Here is a 20,494-nt window from a genome sequence, read left to right as displayed (position 1 = left end):
AAAATTTGATTCAATGGTGTAAAATAAGATGTCCAGATTCGGTTTTCTATTTCTTTGTATCAAAATTCCAATCTGCGTACGTCATTGCTTACTGTCGGGGCTTATTGTGGAAAAGAGTTTCAAAATAACATTTTTGTTCTATTTTTAAATTTTAGTATATCCATAAAACTTAGTTTTATTTTATTTTAGGTAAATTTTTCTTATATCATGAGGTAAGGTCTATTTTCATTTTTGCAATCACATTCTCTCCATTTTTATCATATTTTATCAATTTTCCGCCAATTATTTAAACTATTAATAGTGAATGTAGATAGTAATAACTATTCATTCGGTCTATAATATAAGATGTCTATCTTTTCATTTTAATTTATATCTCAATCAAAATATCATATTTTCATATTTAGAATAAAATTTTACTATCCCTTTAGCCAATTCTTTAAAATTACTATTCAATGACATTTTTTCCTCAATTTTATTATTTTCAATAATTGCGGTCGTAGATTCTTGGTTTGGTATATGGTTTCATGGTTTTTCCAAAGTTTTGATCACCGCATATGGTTTCATTACAATTTACAATCCATTGTTTGCTAAGATCTCTTCGCCCCAATAATTCGCCTCACTTGATCTGACACCTGCTTTAAAAAATATAACCTAAAAGTTAATCAAAAGCTAGATAGCTAATCCTATTTTTATATATTAAGCTTTATAATAAACGTGAAAGTAGGAATAGCTAATTAATACGCTCTCAATCGCCAAAAATAATAAAAGTAAATCGACAAATCATACTGACGATCAAATAAAACGGCATTAAATTATCCGGACGTGAGTATCAACTAGCAGAGTCTCTCAAAAGCTGCTATACTACGTAAAATTTCAGTTGTTACCAAACAATAAGATAGAGGTAATTAAATTGAAAGTAAATAGTAGTCTCCCACGTAAATGTGTTACTATTTGGGAATTTTTTAAAGCAGTAGTGTTTGTTGATGTGGAAAGAGTACTACTACGAGTTCATAGCAGCCGGTGGATTTACTTTATTAAGCTATAAATAGAGGAATCGATTTGGGTAAATGGGCACTTCATCATTCTCATACACCACTACAATTCTAAAACATGGGGAACACAGCTGAAGAGAAGCCGCAAATCCCACTTCTCAAACCTTACAAATTGGGAACTTTTCAGCTGTCACATAGGTGATTTGTAATAACCTTAAAAATATGAACTATTTCCATTTCAAAATGTCTCAACTATTTTCATGTGGATTGAGTTGGCCTTGTTGTTGTTAATAGTCATGTTTGTTTTGGCATTGCAAACTTTTGATATGATCACTGTGTTTGGAAAACAAAAAGCAGAATGTGTTTTCATGAAAAGTGTATTAATTCATTCTGTTTTGAACAGAGTTGTTCTGGCCCGCTGACGAGGCAGCGGTCTTTCAAGAACGTGCCTCAGCCCCATGCCGTGTTGTATTACTCTCAGAGAGCAACCAAAGGCGGTTTTATGCTGACCGAAGCCACCGGAGTTTCTGATACTGCACAAGGGTATGTGTTTCAACCATTTTATGTCAGATCGGTTGTACTTCTTGACAAAAGCATTTTGCTGTCGTAGATACCCTGAAACTCCCGAATCTGGACAAAGGAGCAAGTCCAGGCGTGGAAGCCGATTGTAGACGCGGTTCATGCCAAAGGCGCCATCTTCTTTTGCCAGATTTGGCATGTAGGCAGGGTCTCAAACACGGTATCGCCAAAACTTAACGGTCAACTAAGTTTTGACTTGATTAATAACTTTAAATATGAACCAAAACATATGTAGACCGATGTATTTTGAATGGACGACTTAAAAATGCGATTGACCATTTCCTTCCTTTGTTAATAACTTATTGAAGAGCTTACGAACCAGAAACATATTGTCTAGGACTAGGACCAAAACTAACACATTTAAAATGTGTAGACCAAATGGATTTTTTTGCATGGACCAATTTTAGACTATAAAACGCGATTGACCGTTTCCATCCTTTGCATGATTCAGGATTTCAGCCAAACGGGGATGCTCCGATATCATCCACAGACAAAGAACTAAGCTCACAAATCCAGTCTAATGACATCGATAACGCTGATTCTCGCCTCCACGCCGCCTCACAACCCAAGAAATCCCACAAATTGTCAATCATTTCAGAATCGCTGCAAGGAATGCTATGGAAGCCGGTAAGCCACTCGTGATCATGCACCCAAATCTATCTACACTTGTTTCTTTTACCAAAATCTTCGCCACAGGTTTCGATGGAATCGAGGTGCACGGCGCTCACGGCTATCTCATAGACCAGTTCTTGAAAGACGGGGTGAATGACCGGACCGATCGATACGGAGGTTCTCTTGAGAACCGGTGCCGTTTTGCTCGTGAGATCATCGAGGCCGTGACAGCTGAGGTAGGGGCAGACAGGGTCGGCATCCGCCTCTCGCCCTTCGCAAACTATATGGAGTCCGGGGACTCGATCCTAGCACTCGCCTTCACCTGGCCGAGACGTTGAGCAGATACGGGATTCTCTACTGCCACATGGTCGAGCCGAGGATGAAAACTTTAGGGGAGAAATCCGAGTGCCTGCAAGCCTTGTGCCCATGAGACGGGCGTTTAAAGGCACCTTTATAGTCGCGGTGGCTACGACAGGGAAGACGGGAACAAGGCCGTGGAGGAGGATCGCGCTGATCTCGTTAGTGCTTGGACGCCATTTCTTGGCTAATCCTGATCTGCCTAAGAGGTTTGAGGTGAATGCTGCTTTGAATAAATATGATAGGAGCACTTTCTATTTGCCTGACCCTGTTGTAGGCTATACTGATTATCCATTTCTTGATGAAACTGCTTGATTTCTGGAAGATAGATCAATAGCCAAATAAGGAATTACATATCTCTATGGTATGATTTAGTAAATTATCAATAAAGGTGTTTTTTTATGTTGCAGTTTGAATTATCATCTATCTTGTTTGTGTATAATCGACTCATCAACATGAAAAAAGGAGAAACTTTTATACAAAACATAGTACTCCCTTCGTCTGATGGCAACGGGTAGCTTTCCATTAAATCACGGGAATACCTACGTGTTGCTCGCTACATGTACTCCTTCGACTCTCTTCCCTGTTGTTAGGAACCAAAACATCGAAGTCGCTACTGTCCATTCTGAAGTAACCCCAGTTGGGCTAACATATATTTCTGTACCAACATTGATTGAAAGCCACGCTCGTTTTGCTGGTTTTGTTCCTGGATCCTGCACAAGATTGAAGAGAACAATTAAACGAAGGCGTTTTTGCTAGATCGATCGCCTCAAACCACGGACATATGCATTCATATTCTCAATCATGGAACTCGTGCTGGCTGGCAGATTAGAACAGGGCAGCCGCAGAAAAGAACATCAGTTTAAGGCGATTTGGTTCATTGATCGCACTCGCACCTGATAGAAATATAGACGGCTAGAGAGGGCTCCGGTGTCGAGCTCCCAAGTTCTCCCGTCTCCAATCCCCCCTGTCTCCTTTCCTTTCAGGGTAGCCGTGGACGGCCCACTCGGGGTGAGGAAGGATCTGCACGAGCTCCTGCGCCTGTGGGTTGCTATACGGGTCACAGATGTCGTAAGGCTTCTCAAGGTACCGAGCATTGCCTGGAGCACAATAGAGATGATACGCTGAATAAGGGAACCGCGACGTGTCATTTCTGTGTATCATCTCTCCGGTGGAACTCGTGGTACGGCGGGCACGAGACCAGATTGTCGGGACGACACCAGCTTGTTGTCGCAGGGTTGATGATCATCTCACTATATCGCGTCACGTCCGTCAGGACATCCCCATCGCACGGATCTCCGTTGTTCTTCCAACAGCTTCCGATATCGAGCAGATAGAATTGGCTGTTCGGACCTCCGCCTTGCTTGACATCGAGTGTTACTCGCACCTTAAAATTGGGAGACTCCGGCACCTGCAAAATGCAGCAAAAACATTTAAACTTGAATATCACTTTAAAGTCCGGATTATGCCTGTGTTTCGAAATGTCCAAAAACTTTCAAAATGACACATTAGTACTTAGGAAATCGAGCCGTATCTAAATACAGGACGACCAGTACCAAAAGGACTAAAAGCAGGTACGTCCGTTATAAAATCAATTCATCGGATACTAGCCTGTCATTTTATTTTTGAAAATACGAGACATTTACGAAGAAATGTGCATATTTGGACCACAAAGCGATATTCATCCAGCAAGAAGCAATAAACTACTAAAACGGACCGTTTTCATGATGCCACGCCCGTCAGTAGTGATACCTCCGTTGAACCCTTTTGCCGCATCCGCCTCAGGTACAACATAAGCCAAGGATACTTGGGACGACGTTGTCAGCTTGTGCGACACAATCCAGCTCCCGTGCTCAGATTCTTCTGCCACGAAGCCGAGAAGAAAGAGTTCGCTCCTGCACCCCCACTCAGATCAGCATCAAGATCATACGTCCCCAATACCCTCCAACCACAGAGACACTTCCATCTTGAAGCGAAACCAGTCGGGACTTGTTATGGAACACGAGGGGTTGGTTCATACACCTTCACCGAGCAAGGAAAGCTCCGGTCTGTGACTATTTTCGACCTTCTTCCCATTCTCAGGGCAGAGTGTCGTGTTCTTGTCAAAATTGCCGTTTTTCAGCATGATCATCCAGAAATACCAAGGGTCGGGAGAGCCACATGGCGATCCGAGGTAAAGCTCCTTCTCGACTGCGTATGCATCGGGATCTGTGATAGACTTGAAGTCTCTAATAGGAAATCTGTCACCAGCTTTCAGTTTGTTGTCTGAATCCTTCACTTTGTGGTGTAATTCACACTTGCTTTCCTCATCAACGAACGAGCTGCTCGAAAATTCTGTTTACAGAATCGTAAACACGTTTATTCAAGTTCGTATAGGCAGAGGCAGAGGCGGAGGCAGCTTGATTTTCTTTATGTGAATATTGGTAGTAAATTTTGCGAGTAATAATCATCAAAACTAACATAATCAACCAAGTCATAGTGACAAAATGACCCATCAGCAAAATCATTATGAATTCAGCTAATAAACTTATCTCAGTAAAAATAACATCAACAAACTTCTTTTTACATAAAAACCTACATTGTGAATTTACAATTAGACCACTTAAAAAAAAACAGTCTCCCTCCCTCGTTCGTTCACTTTAGACTGCAAACATTCCGCCCATTGGATCCGCCCCAAAAATATGTTATGGATTTTCATTTCAAACATGCACGCCACGTGTATCGAACGACATCATACACAATGGCATAAATATCCCCTTTGCCAATGTGTTTCAATCACGTATTTTATTTCAAGCACGCACCACCACGCGTTCTAATAATGACGTCATATTATAAAACATAATAAATCTACAGATTTAATCCCCAAGAGAACAAAAGACTAATTATATTTATATCATTTTAAAATGTCAGTATATTTTGCGAATTATTGTTACTAACAAAACAAAACAAAATAAAACAAAACAAATAAGAGTATTTTTATTGGAACATTAAAAAAATGAAAAAACCTGCAATTTTAGGGCAGTGAAGATCAGCACAATCAGCCATTCTTGGGCTGCCCATTTTGGGGGCCTCAAATCCAACTTCATTGCAGAAATTCCAAGCTTCAAATGCAAATCTGGAATTAGGGCTCTTCATAGCAGGATCTCCCAATGCTGATGCATAAGATGATTGGCTCTGCCCAAATTCAAGAATGTGAACAACAACAATCAGCAGAGGTAAGAAGAGACGAAGATGAAAAAACCCATCATTCTTTTTGCTTTGCTTTGCTTTGTTGGATTCAGATGATTCTTTGTTTCTTAATTTGAACTGGAATTTGAGGTTGAGGTGCTGTTTTGTTGCCATGTGGAGTGGTGAAGTAAACAAAGTGTAACTAACAATAATTGATACTTGTCTTCAAAGCAATGCCAAGTGTATAATCTTTGATCATGAAAATAGTGACAGTTAGTTTTTAAAATTTAGGGTAGTCAAAATGTACTCAAATTATTTAAAATTCTTGGAGTTTTATAACATTGTTTAAAAATTATAGTATTTGAGTAACTATATATGTTGGATCAGACCAGTGGGCTTGGGCTGTCACGAGATTCTGAACAGATCTAGGCCTCTAGCCTTTTACCATATAACACAAACTTCTTCAAATTTGAGATTTAAGATAAAACAATTTGAGTTTAACTTGAATACAAGTAAAATTTTACTTTTAATGATAATTGTAGAATTTCTTAATATTAATTGAGGCTTTAGGTGTTGTAGAATCAACCTATCCTATCAAACACTAAGAATCCCATTTTAAGATATTAGTAGTATTACTACTTTTATGGCTTGACAATGAACATGATATGGACAAGCAAAGAAGAAAGTGTATAATTTTTAATAAAAGATTCTAAAATTATGGACATCCAATTGATTGGTTAATCATATAATTTCTTGTCACCTAAATGTTCGTGTCATTAAAAATGTCACGAGTTCAAATTATACTGATATTTGTAAAATCATCTTAATGACTAAAGTTAAATAGAAATCCCTAACTAATTCATATAAATTGAAGTGGGTTTATCTTACAAATTTTTATGTGTTAGTGGTACTATATCAAAATCTTAGAACGACTACTTTTTTGTTTAAGTAATGCTGGATAATAAAGATAATTTACTTTAATTAAACGCTCCCCTGCAAGATTGATTTGTCTTATGAATCTCACTCAACAAAGGTATTGGTACATCTATCTCTTCTTCAATAGGTTAATTATTTAATTAGTTGTCCTTATGTATAATAAGTACCCCTCCATTCATAGATGTCGACTTTCCTTTTTAGTTTATCCGACAAAAGATGCACATTTTCTTTTTGGAAAAAGTTCTTTCTCACCTCAATTATAAATTATATTTTCTCTTATCATTTAACACACAAAATAACATTTTCTAAAATTCTTGTGTCATCTCCCAAGTGTGACATCTATTATAGGACAGGAGTATTAACGTTCTTGGTTTAGCAAATTAGACGACATTGAATCGAATTCCAATATTCTTATTGTCATAGTACATTATTCTACAAAGATATTTGTAATTTAATTTATAATTGGTTGGTTTGGACCACTTCTACACTCCTACGTGACACCCTTGTTTCCTAAGTGTTTTTTTATAAAATGAAGGTCTCGAATCAAAAGAACGGCGAGACAAAATTTATTTCACAGAGCAAAAGTTAAAGGGCAAAATAAATACACTTACATCCTAATAAAAAACCAACATTGTAACAATGATTAAGAGGTAGCAGAAATAAGAAGAAAAAAAAAAAGTCTAAAATAATAGAACAATGATTAAGAAGTAGTAAAAATACTATAAGGAGGAAGTGTTTTATCTATTGAGTTGCGTCAACACTCATACGTGACACCCTTGATTCCTACATATTTTTTTTATAAAATGAAGGGCTCAAGCCAAAAGAATGACGAGATTGAATTCGCGATACAAAGCAAAAGTTTAGGGAGCAAAATAAGAAAGACAAAATCTTTATTAAAACCCTAATCAATATAACAATGATTAAGAGGTAGCAAAAATACTACTATGGAGATGCGTTTTATCAATTCATTTGTGTAACACTCATATATGATACCCTTATTTTATAAGTGTTCTTTTATTGAATGAAATGCTTGATCTAAAACAACAGTAGATAGAATTTTGTATTAACAAACAAAAGTTCAGAGAGGAAAATAAGAAGATAAAATCAAAATTACGCTTCCGCTAATAAAAATTGTTGGTACTCATTAAAGAATAAAATTTTCAGGGAACAGTTTTAAATATGTCTATTCTAATACAACTTTTTGGTACCAATTAAATTGAATTATATATACAGCTTACTAGATTTTTTTTTATAACCAAAAACTGAAAAAGTGCAAGAGCAAGTGAAAAAGATTAGTCCCTATATTTTCTTTCTTTTCCATATAAAAAATTGTTAAGAATAAATTTACATATATAAAGATATTATTGCTAAGAGATGGTCCAAACTCCAAAGTTCTAGTTTCAAACAAAATTCTCATTGGAACCCCCATAAGTTAAGTCCACGGTTAGCATTATTTGATAGTATAATACATTATACAGGAGTACATATTTAATGGAAATGGGATTCAATCCACCCACACGCACAAACGAATAAGAAATTAAACGGAATAATCTTTCTTGGATACGAAAGTATTTTTGTTTTTAATTTCTTCTCTTCATATATATGCCTAGAATATTTTGACACCAATAAATATTTTTCAATAAAATAGTTGCAACTTGGTTTCTCCTTCATGCGCTGTGATTGGGAAAGAAGCACCTTTTTCTTAAAAAAGTTGCAATCAAGTTAAAGAGATTTTTTCCTTTGGAATTAGGGATTATTTTACTCGCATAAGTGGTGTCTTTTGTTTTAATTTGGCTGAGGAGTCTCGTGTTACACGATCATAATTAGAAGAATCAAAATTTGAAATTAATTTGAACAGAGGGACATAAATTAGACCCATATGGAGAGTCATGTGATTCTACTAATCAAAATACTAGTAGTATAAAAATTAATAATATTGTATATATCAATTAATTTGAATCTAAATTAGTACTACATGAAATTGAAATATATTGTGTGACATGAATCATGTTCACGTTGACACGTGATGAGGAAATCAACGTGCGAAACAAAGCCATGCAACCAATGATCAAGATGCAATAGATGTGAAAGAGAAAGGGAAAGGCACTTAAATCAAGATATTAAGTAGCTCACTGACTTGAATTTGATTTGACAAGATTCTTAGCTTCAAAGTAAGAATATAATTGGATTATTAGAGGGGGCTGAAGCTGAACTGTACATTCTCAATTTATTTAATTAATAAAAGGTGAGAAAGCTCAAATTAATTTCAAGTGTCATGATAGGACCTGTATGGATATTAGAATATTTTAGATATGCTTGAGAAGTAGTATATGCAACTGCAAGTCTGCAAGCATATACTCCCCTCCATAATAGTGGAGTCATTTTTCATTTTGGTTAGTAGTGGAGTCATTTTTCATTTTGGTACTAGTAGTGGAGTCATTTTCATTTATACTAAAAGTCAATATATTTTTTCTAAATTACTTTATCCTCTCTAACTGTAATCTTTCTATTTTTTCCTCTCTTACTTTATTACTTATTTTATTTAATATATTACACATCATTTTCTTAATCTCCGTATACGAAAAGTAAATGTCTCACTTCTCCTGAACGGAGGAGTATATACTGTCCGAAAACATAAACATTTTAACGTATCTTAGAGTTTCAAATTAAACATAACTTTTGGCTCGTTCACAAAAATGCAATCAAAACTATTAGAAAAATGACGCTGCACATACAATTTATATGTTGTTAACCGAAAAAGGCTCGACCAATAAATTTTTCTGCATCTATCATCATATATATTCAAAACATTATTAAGATTTTTTTTTAAAATTAAAAGAAAAGAAAAAATAGTAGAGAAATCACAACAATAAATATAATTGTCTACTAGAGGATGTCCTAGTCATAAAATGAGTACATGCATCATGATCGATATGAGGCTAAAAATCTCAGGTTCGATATTTGAGATGTGAATTATAACATATATGTACTAGTATATTTTTTTCTATCACTACATTAATTTGATTTTACTTTGCGTGCATAAAAAATAAAGACTATGGATTCTCCTAAACTAATTCTTTTATCACAAGATCCATGAGTGGGGTGCAAAAGGCTGGTAGTTCAACACTCTACTTCATTGTTGATGGCCACTTGTACTACTATAATGTATTATCCCACTTCACTATAACTTTAAGGATCTTGTCTAAAATATATTCCACCAAAAAAATAAAATAACAATAATAAAAAAAAAAAAAAAAAAACTTTTGTGGATCAGCTCCATGTTATTTGCCACGCCCAATCGTTGAACGCCACAATGGGGGGTTTCTTCGTCTTATCACCCCAAGTCTCACCAAAAGATGGGGCTGTCTTTAGGAGATAATTAAAAAGAAAACAAGTGTCAAATGATATAATTAAGGTGTTATACTAAATAACCAAAAAAATTTGTAGTTAAGTTTTTAAAAAGTGGCCTCCCCCCAACCATGAAAATGATAGACTTAATTTGTCTATTTGTTTATTGGGAAGAATATGTGTGTTATAAGGTTGTGTGAGGAGTGTATTTTTGGTCAAGATACTAGCAAAAGTTTAGTGAGAAAAAGGCAACAGTCTGAAGCTAGTTCAACTAGGGGGAGCGTTGTCTGCAAGTTATACACCATCACCAAAATTTAAAGAATAAATTGTTGATATAAGTTTTTTTTTTTTTACTTAGGGAGATTTTTCTGGGTGGGGGTATTGGCTCGGGGAAAGACGCAGATGAAGAGGATCGAGAATCCGGTGCACCGTCAGGTGACCTTCTGCAAGAGGCGGACGGGGCTGCTGAAGAAGGCCAAGGAGCTCTCTGTGCTTTGTGATGCTGAGATTGGACTCTTTATTTTATCTGCCCATGGAAAGCTCTATGAACTTGCCACCAATGGGTATTTCATCTGTCTCTCTATACAGTACTCCCTCCGTCCCAAGATAAGTGACTTACTTCTTTTGGGCACGGATTTAAGGAATGGTATTTAAATAAGTTACAATCATTTTGAAATTTCAAAAATATTTACAGCTACTGATTTATGGCCGAAAGGAAAGAGCTACATTGATGTCGTGGGTCCCAAGTATTTTGGATTAAAGATACTTCTAATATACATAAATTTAAATAAAAACAAAACTTGCATATGTTTCATAGTATGCATGACTGCCCTTTGCCTTATTTATTTATTTATTTATTTTTAAGAAGTCATTAAAACAAATTACTTAAAAATCAAAACGTGATTTATTCATTTTCTCTAATTCTAAATAAATAAATAAAATAACAAATCGAGCTTGTAGTGTCAAACTAAGTACATATGAAACAAAATAGCAAACGCATGTTCATTACGAATGATGCTGGTAGTCGGAATATTTCGATTTTAAGGTCATCCAAAGCATAATTCTCACCCAAGTTGAACAACAGATTAATTTACTTAAATTGTTTCGTATATATACATGCATGTTTCAATTTTTTTTTCTTGTTTATAATAAAATTGCAGAAGCATGAAAAGCTTGATTGACAAATATACAAAGTATAGCAAGGAAATCCCAGCTGAGGAACCCAAAGAGAAGCAAGCTAGCGAATTTATGGTACGTCAACTCAACAGAAGTTAAGCCTTAATTATATTTCAACGTACGTACAAGATCTTAGATTCTGATCGTTTTAGTCTAAATTTATTACCCCAAAAAACTGAATATATGTAAGTAAGACAGAATCTGGTGCCTTTTATGATATTATATAAACAACTATATAAATGCTGTCAAAGCTTTAACTTATATAAATGCAACTATGCAAAGCTCAAAGCTGTCAAATAAGTGACCGCTTATTCAGTTATTCTTGCTTTTTGGAGACAAAACTACATGGGCAAGATGAGAATATATTACTCCATTTAGATCAATCAAATAAAACTTTAATAAATTAATTACTCCACCTTTTTGCGAACCTTTATGTACTTTTAAACTCGGTATGATTAGATATTACGTAGTAATTAATTTTGAACTAAAAAAGTAACATAGATAAATATGATAGATTAAATATACTAAATGCAACTCAAATATTGTATACACCCTCTTTTCATATCAGATAGACATAAAAAATATTACAAGAATTTTATAGGGTGTGAAATAATATTTGCAAATATCTTAAGACCATTTTAAAGTAGTCAAATGCATTTTCCATTTAGGATCTGAAAGAAGAGATTAACCTGCTGAAGAACGAGACAGAGATTCTCCAGAAAGGAATAAGGTAAATTATATATATATATATAGGGATGTATTCAAATCCTTTTCATATCTTTTGTCCTTTTTCATATATATATATATATATATATAAACATATTTTCCAATTATTGGCATAATCAAACACTACAAAGACATGAATTTTGTTTTGATTTATATAGAAAAAAAGGATTAAATTTTGGAAATTACTTAATTTTTAGGTATATTTCTGGAGGGGGAGCTCCTGGTACAATGACTTTGAATGAGCTGAATGTTCTTGAGAAACATCTTGAGACATGGATTTATCAGGTTCGCTCTGCTAAGGTATGTTTTCTCACACTCGTAAACAACATTTTTTATGTCATATTTTATTTCATTGTTATACGAAGTGATAAAATGAAATAGGAGAACAAGTGACTTGTTTTAACACATGCATGAATCATGCATGTAATAATATTCTCACACTTTTTATAATTTCATCTATTGTGCTTATATTACTTTAAACATTTTGGTACATTTTGGTACAGATGGATATTATGGCTCAAGAAATCCAGCTGCTGAAGAATAAGGTTAGACTGATAACAAAATTTTTAATGATATATTTATAAGTATGCAATTATCTTTATTATTGGGTGAATAGTTTATTTTAAATCCTTCGTACATACTTATTTTAAAATTATAACTATAAGTATTCAATAATCTGCATTTTTTTTTTATTATCACATTATTTTCTAGTACAAAACTGAAAATGAACTTTATATATATCTTGTCTAATGTAGGAAGGAATTCTTCAAGCAGCATACAACCATCTGCAAGAGAAGGTATATGTAATTTCAAATCACATTCATAAAAATACATATGTGCTCATATATGTTGGTTATGTATATATTAAACACAAAATTTAGAAGTTTTCTTGATAACTAATTTGAATTTGTGCAGATAGATGAGCAATATGGGATGATTGAACTGACACCAATGCTGACTAACATTCAATACCCTCTAACCACTAACATTAATCAGTACCCACTAACTATACCAAATCAAGAGATATACCAGTTTTAAATTAGCAAATATATGCCCATATATTTATTACTTTTAATTTGGGCATATTATTGTAAGAAAATAAAATTGGTGTTTTCACTCACTTTGACTAGACTTAGTTGGTGAGTGATGGAATTATATGGGTGTATGTGAAACTTGTACTTGTGATGTTATGTCATGGCATGTTTTCATTTTTCCATTATTCGAAGATTTTCACTTTATGTAATGACAAGTTTGTGTTAATTTGTTCGCTCTTAAAGTATCCTTTTTAATTTGAATTTAGTTTGAATTTGTGAATCTTGATTAACCCTTTGTGTTTAAGATATATTTATATCAAAATGGGGTGTTATATTTTTGAAAATGTACTGTTTATATTGTTATGTTAAGGGCTAATAACCGGAAAATACACAGATTAATTCAGGTCTTTACCACCAACTTTGAATGTGGTGAAAAAATACATCCAACTTTTAGCGTGTAATGTAGTAACTAGTTTTCAACAGTCAGCGTGTAATGTAGTAACTAGTTTTCAACAGTCAAATTTTGCCCAAATTTTATTATGTTTTAGAAAAAATAGTGCATTTGTTTTGATGCAATTAAATAGTGGAAACGCGTGCCCATCTTTGGAATTCGTTGCGAATTTATGTCAAACGCAGTTGGCAATTAACTCAGCAATCCCCAAACCACCAACTCCAGAATTTAATAAAGTGAAAAATAATATTATAATCCTTCTATTTTACTTTTTTTTCTTAATCAGAACAGGCATTGTAGCCTATAGGTGGATGCAGAAAAAGATGGTGGCAGTGGCACAACTTTATTCAAATTATACATATTACAAATAATAATTGTAGTTCATTAAGGCTTAATCAACCACAAGCCATTGTAGTATATGCTTAATTTATTCGAACTAAATTTGATGAAAAAGTGAACCGTGACATCATCTACTAATCTAAATTAGAGATTTTTTTAAATTAATTTCAACGGTCTTGAGATATATACATATTTTTAAAACGATTAGTTACAAAAATTTTACAAACAACTTCTTCATAAAATTAAACCATAATGATTTAGTTTGATTCAATCTTATAAATTCTCAACAAATAGAAAAATACATTAGAAAATATTAAAATTGATTTTAAACACTAAAAAGTTCTACCAAAAAAATACATGAGCGAAATAAGATATTTCAATTTTTAATTTATGAAGGTTGAACTGTTAAATAATCGTAATAAAGATTAAAATATAGAGGCCATGAAGCTGTTAATATTTGACCTCCATCTATAACAGAAAAATAGTCTCGTGGAGTTTAGTGCATCCATCAAAATTAATCTCATGCTAAAATTTGAAATCCCTTATTAAATGAAAATATCTTTTTCTTTTCTATTTTATTCAAAATATCTCTTTCTCTCAATTTTTTTTTTCAATTTCGCATAAAGCCCGTATCATCCACCAATGCCCCAATTTTTATTTTTCTGAAGAAGTATGTTACTTGAACATAACTAGTGAGTTTAGAATCATTCTTTTATGAGACAAAATACACACAACTTTCTCCATTGATAGGATTGTACAGTAAATTATCGGATTGATCTAAAGGATTTTCAAATTAATAAGGGAACCAACAAGTATTTATTTCAAATTTGTTTAATTGTTTTTACACACAATACAATATTCCACATCTCTATTAGGAGTATTAGATGATCACAAAAATAATTCATACAAAGCATAGTCAAAAAGCTCTAAAAACCATTTGCAGTTTGGAGTCAAATTGAAGTTCAATATTAATGTAGTCAATGAAGACACACTATTTAAATCCAAAAAATATAAATCCAGAAACATGTATCTTAAAAATAAAAATGATTTACTAAATTTGATAAGTGAGAAGAATAAGATGCACACAAACCAACACTGAAGAAGTAAATAAAATATTGGTTGCATATTAAGTTGAGCATAGACTACACAGGTGAGCATATTTACTTCTCCTCCAACCACCGCCCATTCTTGCTTAAAACCATCCTCACACACTCATTACTCATCATCAACAATGGGTGATAGTTTGTTCAAGTTTTGCAGCCTCCTTGTGCTCTTCGCAGGCTTATGCTATGGCCAAGGAGATGAGGATGCAAACGGAGCAAGAGGCAGAGGAGCTATGCTGCCTGCCATGTTTGTTTTTGGTGATTCTTTAATCGATAATGGTAACAACAACGATTTGCCTTCTCTTGCTAAGGCCAATTACTTACCTTATGGTATCGATTTTCGTGGCGGGCCCACCGGTAGATTCTCCAACGGGTACACTATGGTCGACACCATCGGTAATTGTTTCAAGCCCAAATATACTGCTGAATCAATCATTTTTTAAGTTTTAGTCTACAATCAGCGACTCGCTCAATATACTGTTGGGTTGGCTATATTTTCAATTTTCAGCATGCAACCCTGCATTCTAATACTATGGTAGAAATTCATGGGGTTACATCTTAAAAAAGATTGGTGATAAACAATTTCAGCTAGTATTTTTTTTGGGGGGTGTGAGATATTTATTGATCCATGCATTATTGGGTTGTACGTGCAGCTGAGTTGCTTGGACTTCCGTTGATTCCTCCTTACTCTGAGGCTTCCGGCGATCAACTGAGATTTGGAGTTAATTATGCGTCCGCTGCTTCTGGAATTCTAGACGACACAGGCAGAAATTTTGTGAGTTTTTTTTTTTTTTTTTTTTTTTTTTTTTTTTTTTTTTTTCCATGCAAATAAAATTGAGTGATTCAAAATGTTAGGTAGAAATTAAAGAGTATTAATAGTATAATTAAGACAAATTGATATATTTATTTATTATGATTACATATTCTTAAAAAATTGATTTTACCATTTCATTTATTTTATATTCTGTCATAGCAATCAATCGAATATTGATTAGAAGCATACATAAAATTGATTGCTTCGACTTACTAATAGAAATGTGACAATGTCATGTGGACAGGTGACTCGAATCCCATTCAATCAACAGATCAAAAACTTCGAGAACACTCTGGACCAGCTCACGGACCGTCTCGGAGCCCTCGAACTGGCCCAGGAACTGTCGAGGTGCATTTTCTTCGTCGGAATGGGCAGCAACGACTACCTCAACAACTATCTCATGCCAAACTACGACACCAAAAATCACTACAATGCCCAACAATATGCAGATCTCCTAACCCAACAATACTCACAACAACTCACTGTAAGTGATTAAAAAATTACTAGTGGAATATATACAGTATTTTCTAATTTTGAATTTAAGAAAATTTTATTTAAATTATGTTGATTTTGATTATAATGCAGAGACTGTACAATCTCGGAGCTAGGAAGTTTGTGATTGCCGGATTAGGGCTAATGGGCTGCATTCCGAGCATCCTAGCTCAGAGCAGGAATGGGGTGTGCTCCGAGGAGGTGAACCAGCTAGTTGCCCCGTTCAACACGAACACGAAGGTGATGATAAACAACCTCATCCGCAATCTTCCCGGAATCCGGTTCTCCTACATTGACATCCACAACATGTTCCAAGATCTCCTGGCAAATGCTAGATCATATGGTAGGTACCCTGAATTGATCAAGATTCAATTTTGACTCAAGAGTCTGATACTAAATTTGATTGAACGATTGATTAGGTTTCAGCGTGGTGAACCGTGGGTGCTGTGGAATTGGGAGGAACAGAGGCCAGATAACTTGTTTGCCGATGCAGACGCCGTGCCCTAATAGGAACCGATACATTTTCTGGGACGCTTTTCATCCGACAGAGGCCGTGAACGTCTTGTTTGGGAGGAAGGCCTTCAATGGGGGCAATGATGTGGCTTATCCGTATAATATAGAGCAACTTGCTCGCCTATGAAGTTTAGGGCTCTATGGCCTATTAATTTGTGGGTTTTGTAAGAAGAGAAGATGGTTGTTTCTATTTTGATCATATTTGTTAAGCAGCTTAATTGATTTCTGATTAATGAATGTGCGATTTTAGACATTTTTGCTTCGTTTTAAGATGAAAAAGCAGTTCACAATTGAATGTGTCATATGTGATTCTTGAACTCCAATACACTCGTGTCTTGCCAACTAAGAAGCGCTTCATCTTATTTTAATACTACTATAAGATAAGTTCACGAGGACAACGTTAAACCTATTTTCTTACCAAATTTGTAAAAATCATACTCAATTTTCATTTAAAAATAGACAATTGATTTAGATATATGGGAGCTCAGATTCATGAGTCTCTGATCATTTAAAATACAAAAAACTCCTTGAAACTGAAGCAATTGTACAATAATTTAGATGAATACAAGGAAACAAGAGCTCTTTCTATGGCCAAGCATTCTACCAAAAAACGTATTGTTGTTTTAACGAACCTTACGAGCTTTCTCCTCCTGACCTAATCCAAGCGATTTCTGCGCATCTGCTATACCATCGGGATCTGCTCAAGAAAATGGCATGAAGTTAAAAACATGACGACACGTAACTAAATTGATAAGAAGCTTCCCCTCCAACCATTAGGTCGGGATTTGAGTAATCCAATGTGTGAGAGTGTGAATTGTAACTAAAAAAACAGTTAAAGCCATCATAGTTTTTTCTTCTGTCTCATGCTTTCGCGTATGGATTGAGGAGTCAGACGGGATTAATCATGGATCATTTTAATCGAGATAGATGCATAAAACAAATGCAATAGAATAGGAAAGAGGCGATAGAGTGAAGAAGAAGAAGAAGACTCCAACTCACCGAAGAACTGTGTGAAGATCCTTGTGAAGAAGGACAAATTGCGCGAGACATTGTACGCCATTGTTGGAGGAAGGGGCTTGACAATCGTATCAATGCTGAAGACGTTTTGAAGGAACTGCAAAAGCACAAGGGAGTCGTTACTGATTTTCACCAGGAACATCACAACAATTGGCATTAAACAGCAAGCATATCGAAGCATAATTAATCTTCTAATCTTTCACTCCTCCAAAAAACAAAAAACAAAAGCAAATGAGACTTTAGCATCATCAATGAAAGAGCATTTTCAACATCAAACATCTTGGCAACATATTATTATAAAAACTACTTAGTTTTCATTTCTTAGCTGATTAGAGTAATGAATTCCGTTAAAAAAATGCCTATTTGATAACTCATTCCTTCAAAAACTAAAGCAAATGAGACCTTATCAACATCAATGGAGAGCATTTTCAATGTTAAACATCTCTGCAAACACATTTTCAGTACACAGAGAGAGGCATTTTATCAAACACCTCGGGCGCATCGCTATAACTAACTCTTTACTTAAATAAAAACCTAATCCCCAAAACACAGACCTAAATCAGAGGAGAGATTGCAAAATGCAAACAAAAACTAATTGGATAAGATTTCAATTCACCTGGAAATTGCGCTGGAAGCTGTAGCGAAGTTCAGGGTCGATTTCAGTGAGAGAATCCTCCCCAGCGGTGTCGTTTTTGGAACCGAAAGTCTTCTTGCCGGGGACGTGCATTTTGGGTGTTGCACCGGGCTGTGACGTCACCTTCAACTTAGCGTCCTTGAATTTGTCGTCTTCTTGTGGGCCCATCCTCCATGGCGCTGATGACAGCAGCTCTTTCTTCTTTTGCGCCATGATTGCGATTGATTACAGCTGTTTGTTTCTCTGGTTTGTGCAGTCGTGAATTTGAAGAAGAAGAAGATTAAACCAAGAGTGGATAGAATAGTGGTGGGGGTTATACTTATACGACGCCGTTTAGTGTTCTCTCAAACATTTTTGCAAATTTGCCCTTCAGCTTCTTCATAATTTAGGATTGCCTCTCAACCTATTTATCTTCATTTTTAAACTTGTTTTATATTTCTAAAATAATATAGCAATACAGTATTATTAATTTGCATGAAAATGAGTTGGAAATAAGTTGGGATCTTGGAATATAATCAAAACATTAATTAATTGCTACAAATTGGGACAGAATATAAAGGTTTAAACAAAAATGATAAAATCCCTAAAAGTCATGATATATTTCCAATGAAATCAAAACAGCTTGGAAAATGTAACAAATTTGAAATAGGCATGCCATAATTAAAATGATGAATATGCTATACTTTAATAATTTCATGATATATAATCAGAAAATCTCGTACAATCAATACGAATCCATAAATTCAAAAAATAAAAAATTAAGAAACACAAAATATAGGAGGTGCATAGTTTGTCACACACGTATAATATAGTACTCCATATGTTTATGTCTATGGACAAAAAGGTCTACCCGAACTAGTCCTATGACTAGGGATATTGAAATGCCTAATCCTCCCTTCTTGCTCAACCAAGTATCCCTCACATAACAATTCCTTTGAAAACCTATCTTCCACAACCCTATCCACATCATGCACAAACACATCACTCTCCCCACTCTCTCTATTCCTTGCCATCAACCCGGCCGTGTAGATTGCGCTCATCCGCCCGGGCGCCCCATCAAAGTACCCGGTCGGGGCGTCCACCATGATCAGGTCCCACTCCACGTCGTAAACCTCACTAGGAAATCCAGACAGCGCTAGCTGGCACTTGGAGAATCTAGGGTCACTCACGACCCTACATTCTTCTCTGGAGGCCACCTCCAGAAGCTCGTCGGCCTGGGACACTTTTGTGTCATAGGTCACGTGGTATGCCTCGAGGGATGGGATCTGCGCCTTGATTTGGGCGATCCACTCCTTGTCCTCTTCTAGGAAGACGGTCCGGCCGCCGTAGTTGAGGGATGTCCACATCAAGCTGTCGTGGCCCAATCCGAAGACTAGGAAGTTGCATGGGGATTTTTTTTCGAGGATTTTGAGGGAAATGGAGATTTCTTTTAGTGTTTGTTGTGGGGTGAAGTTGAGGGTTGCATAGTGGACTAGTGCGTGGGCTAGGGAAGGTGGGATTTTGGTGCATGATGGTGCGGAGTTGGAGAGGGAAGGGCAGTTGATCGATGAGTTCGATGGGTGGAGGGTGGCCGGAGTCGAGGGGGTGGGTTGGGAGTAGGGGAATGTTGATCGGAGGATCAAGAAGAGGAAGAGGAGGAAGAAGAAACATATCAAGATTGTCTTGAGATTGTAAGGGTAGTATGGTTTACCTCTCATGTCTAGTGGTTAAATTGGACCAAAATCAAGTTATTGAAAAAGTGGGAGGAGATTTGAAGGTGGGAGTTTGTAGATGAATTGGTGGGGAAACAAGAAGGATATGATTTTTATGGGTGATTTTTGGTTTTGCTTTATTTAGTCTTGGAGTTGAAGCAATGAGTTGTTGTGGGTTGATTGGGACATTCTAACTTATAATGATTGGTTGATGGTATGTTAATTAGGTGGGGTATTAGGTGACATTGAGGTTGTTATGTCTTATCTAACAAGTGACTTCGAAGGTTATATAGTCCTAGCGTTAAAATATTGTTGTATTGTTAGATATTAAGTAGTACTAGTATATGTTACAATTAGAGAATTGGATGGTGCTTCACGCTACATTTTATAATGTATTTAGTTAGTTAACATAATGCTTTCAGCAACTATTAGGTGGTAAGATGATAATGTTTAAACAATTAATCTCACTCTTTATATGAGAGACATCATACTTGTTCCTCTACAAGATAGGA

The 20,494-nt window shown here is 35.2% G+C and overlaps 4 protein-coding genes and 2 pseudogenes across 4 annotated transcripts; 3 read left to right on the top strand and 3 right to left on the bottom strand.

The window, feature by feature from the left end:
- Window positions 1-1,110: 1,110 nt before the first annotated feature.
- On the top strand, window positions 1,111-2,949 carry LOC125199839 (annotated as a pseudogene).
- Window positions 2,950-3,065: 116 nt separating this feature from the next.
- On the bottom strand, window positions 3,066-5,882 carry LOC125199842 (annotated as a pseudogene).
- A 3,855-nt stretch (window positions 5,883-9,737) lies between these two features.
- On the top strand, window positions 9,738-13,193 carry LOC125199841 (agamous-like MADS-box protein AGL12). Its single transcript, XM_048097715.1, has 8 exons — window positions 9,738-9,759; window positions 10,351-10,555; window positions 11,153-11,243; window positions 11,837-11,898; window positions 12,092-12,194; window positions 12,398-12,439; window positions 12,650-12,691; window positions 12,810-13,193. Exons 1-8 carry the CDS (start codon window positions 9,738-9,740, stop codon window positions 12,930-12,932), a joined length of 690 nt encoding a protein of 229 aa, XP_047953672.1. The 3' UTR covers window positions 12,933-13,193.
- Window positions 13,194-14,910: 1,717 nt separating this feature from the next.
- Window positions 14,911-16,893, top strand: LOC125199858 (GDSL esterase/lipase At1g71691-like). The gene is made up of 5 exons (XM_048097722.1): window positions 14,911-15,217; window positions 15,475-15,596; window positions 15,880-16,119; window positions 16,221-16,470; window positions 16,547-16,893. Exons 1-5 carry the CDS (start codon window positions 14,950-14,952, stop codon window positions 16,765-16,767), a joined length of 1,101 nt encoding a protein of 366 aa, XP_047953679.1. The 5' UTR covers window positions 14,911-14,949; the 3' UTR covers window positions 16,768-16,893.
- A 189-nt stretch (window positions 16,894-17,082) lies between these two features.
- Window positions 17,083-18,588, bottom strand: LOC125199860. The gene is made up of 3 exons (XM_048097725.1): window positions 18,274-18,588; window positions 17,640-17,754; window positions 17,083-17,337 (listed from the first exon to the last, which is right to left on the bottom strand). The coding sequence occupies exons 1-3, from the start codon at window positions 18,502-18,504 to the stop codon at window positions 17,264-17,266; spliced, it is 420 nt and encodes a 139-aa protein (XP_047953682.1). The 5' UTR covers window positions 18,505-18,588; the 3' UTR covers window positions 17,083-17,263.
- A 363-nt stretch (window positions 18,589-18,951) lies between these two features.
- Window positions 18,952-20,076, bottom strand: LOC125199859 (glucuronoxylan 4-O-methyltransferase 1-like). The gene has a single exon (XM_048097724.1). The coding sequence runs from the start codon at window positions 19,986-19,988 to the stop codon at window positions 19,122-19,124; it is 867 nt and encodes a 288-aa protein (XP_047953681.1). The 5' UTR covers window positions 19,989-20,076; the 3' UTR covers window positions 18,952-19,121.
- Between the last annotated feature and the right edge of the window lie 418 nt (window positions 20,077-20,494).

The sequence above is a fragment of the Salvia hispanica genome, unplaced genomic scaffold, assembly GCF_023119035.1.
Source record: "Salvia hispanica cultivar TCC Black 2014 unplaced genomic scaffold, UniMelb_Shisp_WGS_1.0 HiC_scaffold_702, whole genome shotgun sequence".
NCBI classification, from domain to species: domain Eukaryota; kingdom Viridiplantae; phylum Streptophyta; class Magnoliopsida; order Lamiales; family Lamiaceae; genus Salvia; species Salvia hispanica.
This window is presented reverse-complemented; position numbering and strand designations above follow the sequence as displayed.

Coding starts and splice junctions, on each gene's coding strand:
- LOC125199841 (XM_048097715.1), top strand. CDS start 9,738: ATGAGTGGGGTGCAAAAGGCTG. Junction 10,556..11,152: donor TATGAACTTGCCACCAATGG/GTATTTCATCTG, acceptor ATAAAATTGCAG/AAGCATGAAAAGCTTGATTG. Junction 12,692..12,809: donor ACAACCATCTGCAAGAGAAG/GTATATGTAATT, acceptor GAATTTGTGCAG/ATAGATGAGCAATATGGGAT.
- LOC125199858 (XM_048097722.1), top strand. CDS start 14,950: ATGGGTGATAGTTTGTTCAAGTTTTGCAGCCTCCTTGTGCTCTTCGCA. Junction 15,597..15,879: donor ACGACACAGGCAGAAATTTT/GTGAGTTTTTTT, acceptor TCATGTGGACAG/GTGACTCGAATCCCATTCAA. Junction 16,120..16,220: donor AATACTCACAACAACTCACT/GTAAGTGATTAA, acceptor ATTATAATGCAG/AGACTGTACAATCTCGGAGC.
- LOC125199860 (XM_048097725.1), bottom strand. CDS start 18,504: ATGGCGCAAAAGAAGAAAGAGCTGCTGTCATCAGCGCCATGGAGGATG. Junction 17,755..18,273: donor GCTTCCAGCGCAATTTCCAG/GTGAATTGAAAT, acceptor GTGCTTTTGCAG/TTCCTTCAAAACGTCTTCAG. Junction 17,338..17,639: donor GATCTTCACACAGTTCTTCG/GTGAGTTGGAGT, acceptor TTTCTTGAGCAG/ATCCCGATGGTATAGCAGAT.
- LOC125199859 (XM_048097724.1), bottom strand. CDS start 19,988: ATGAGAGGTAAACCATACTACCCTTACAATCTCAAGACAATCTTGATA.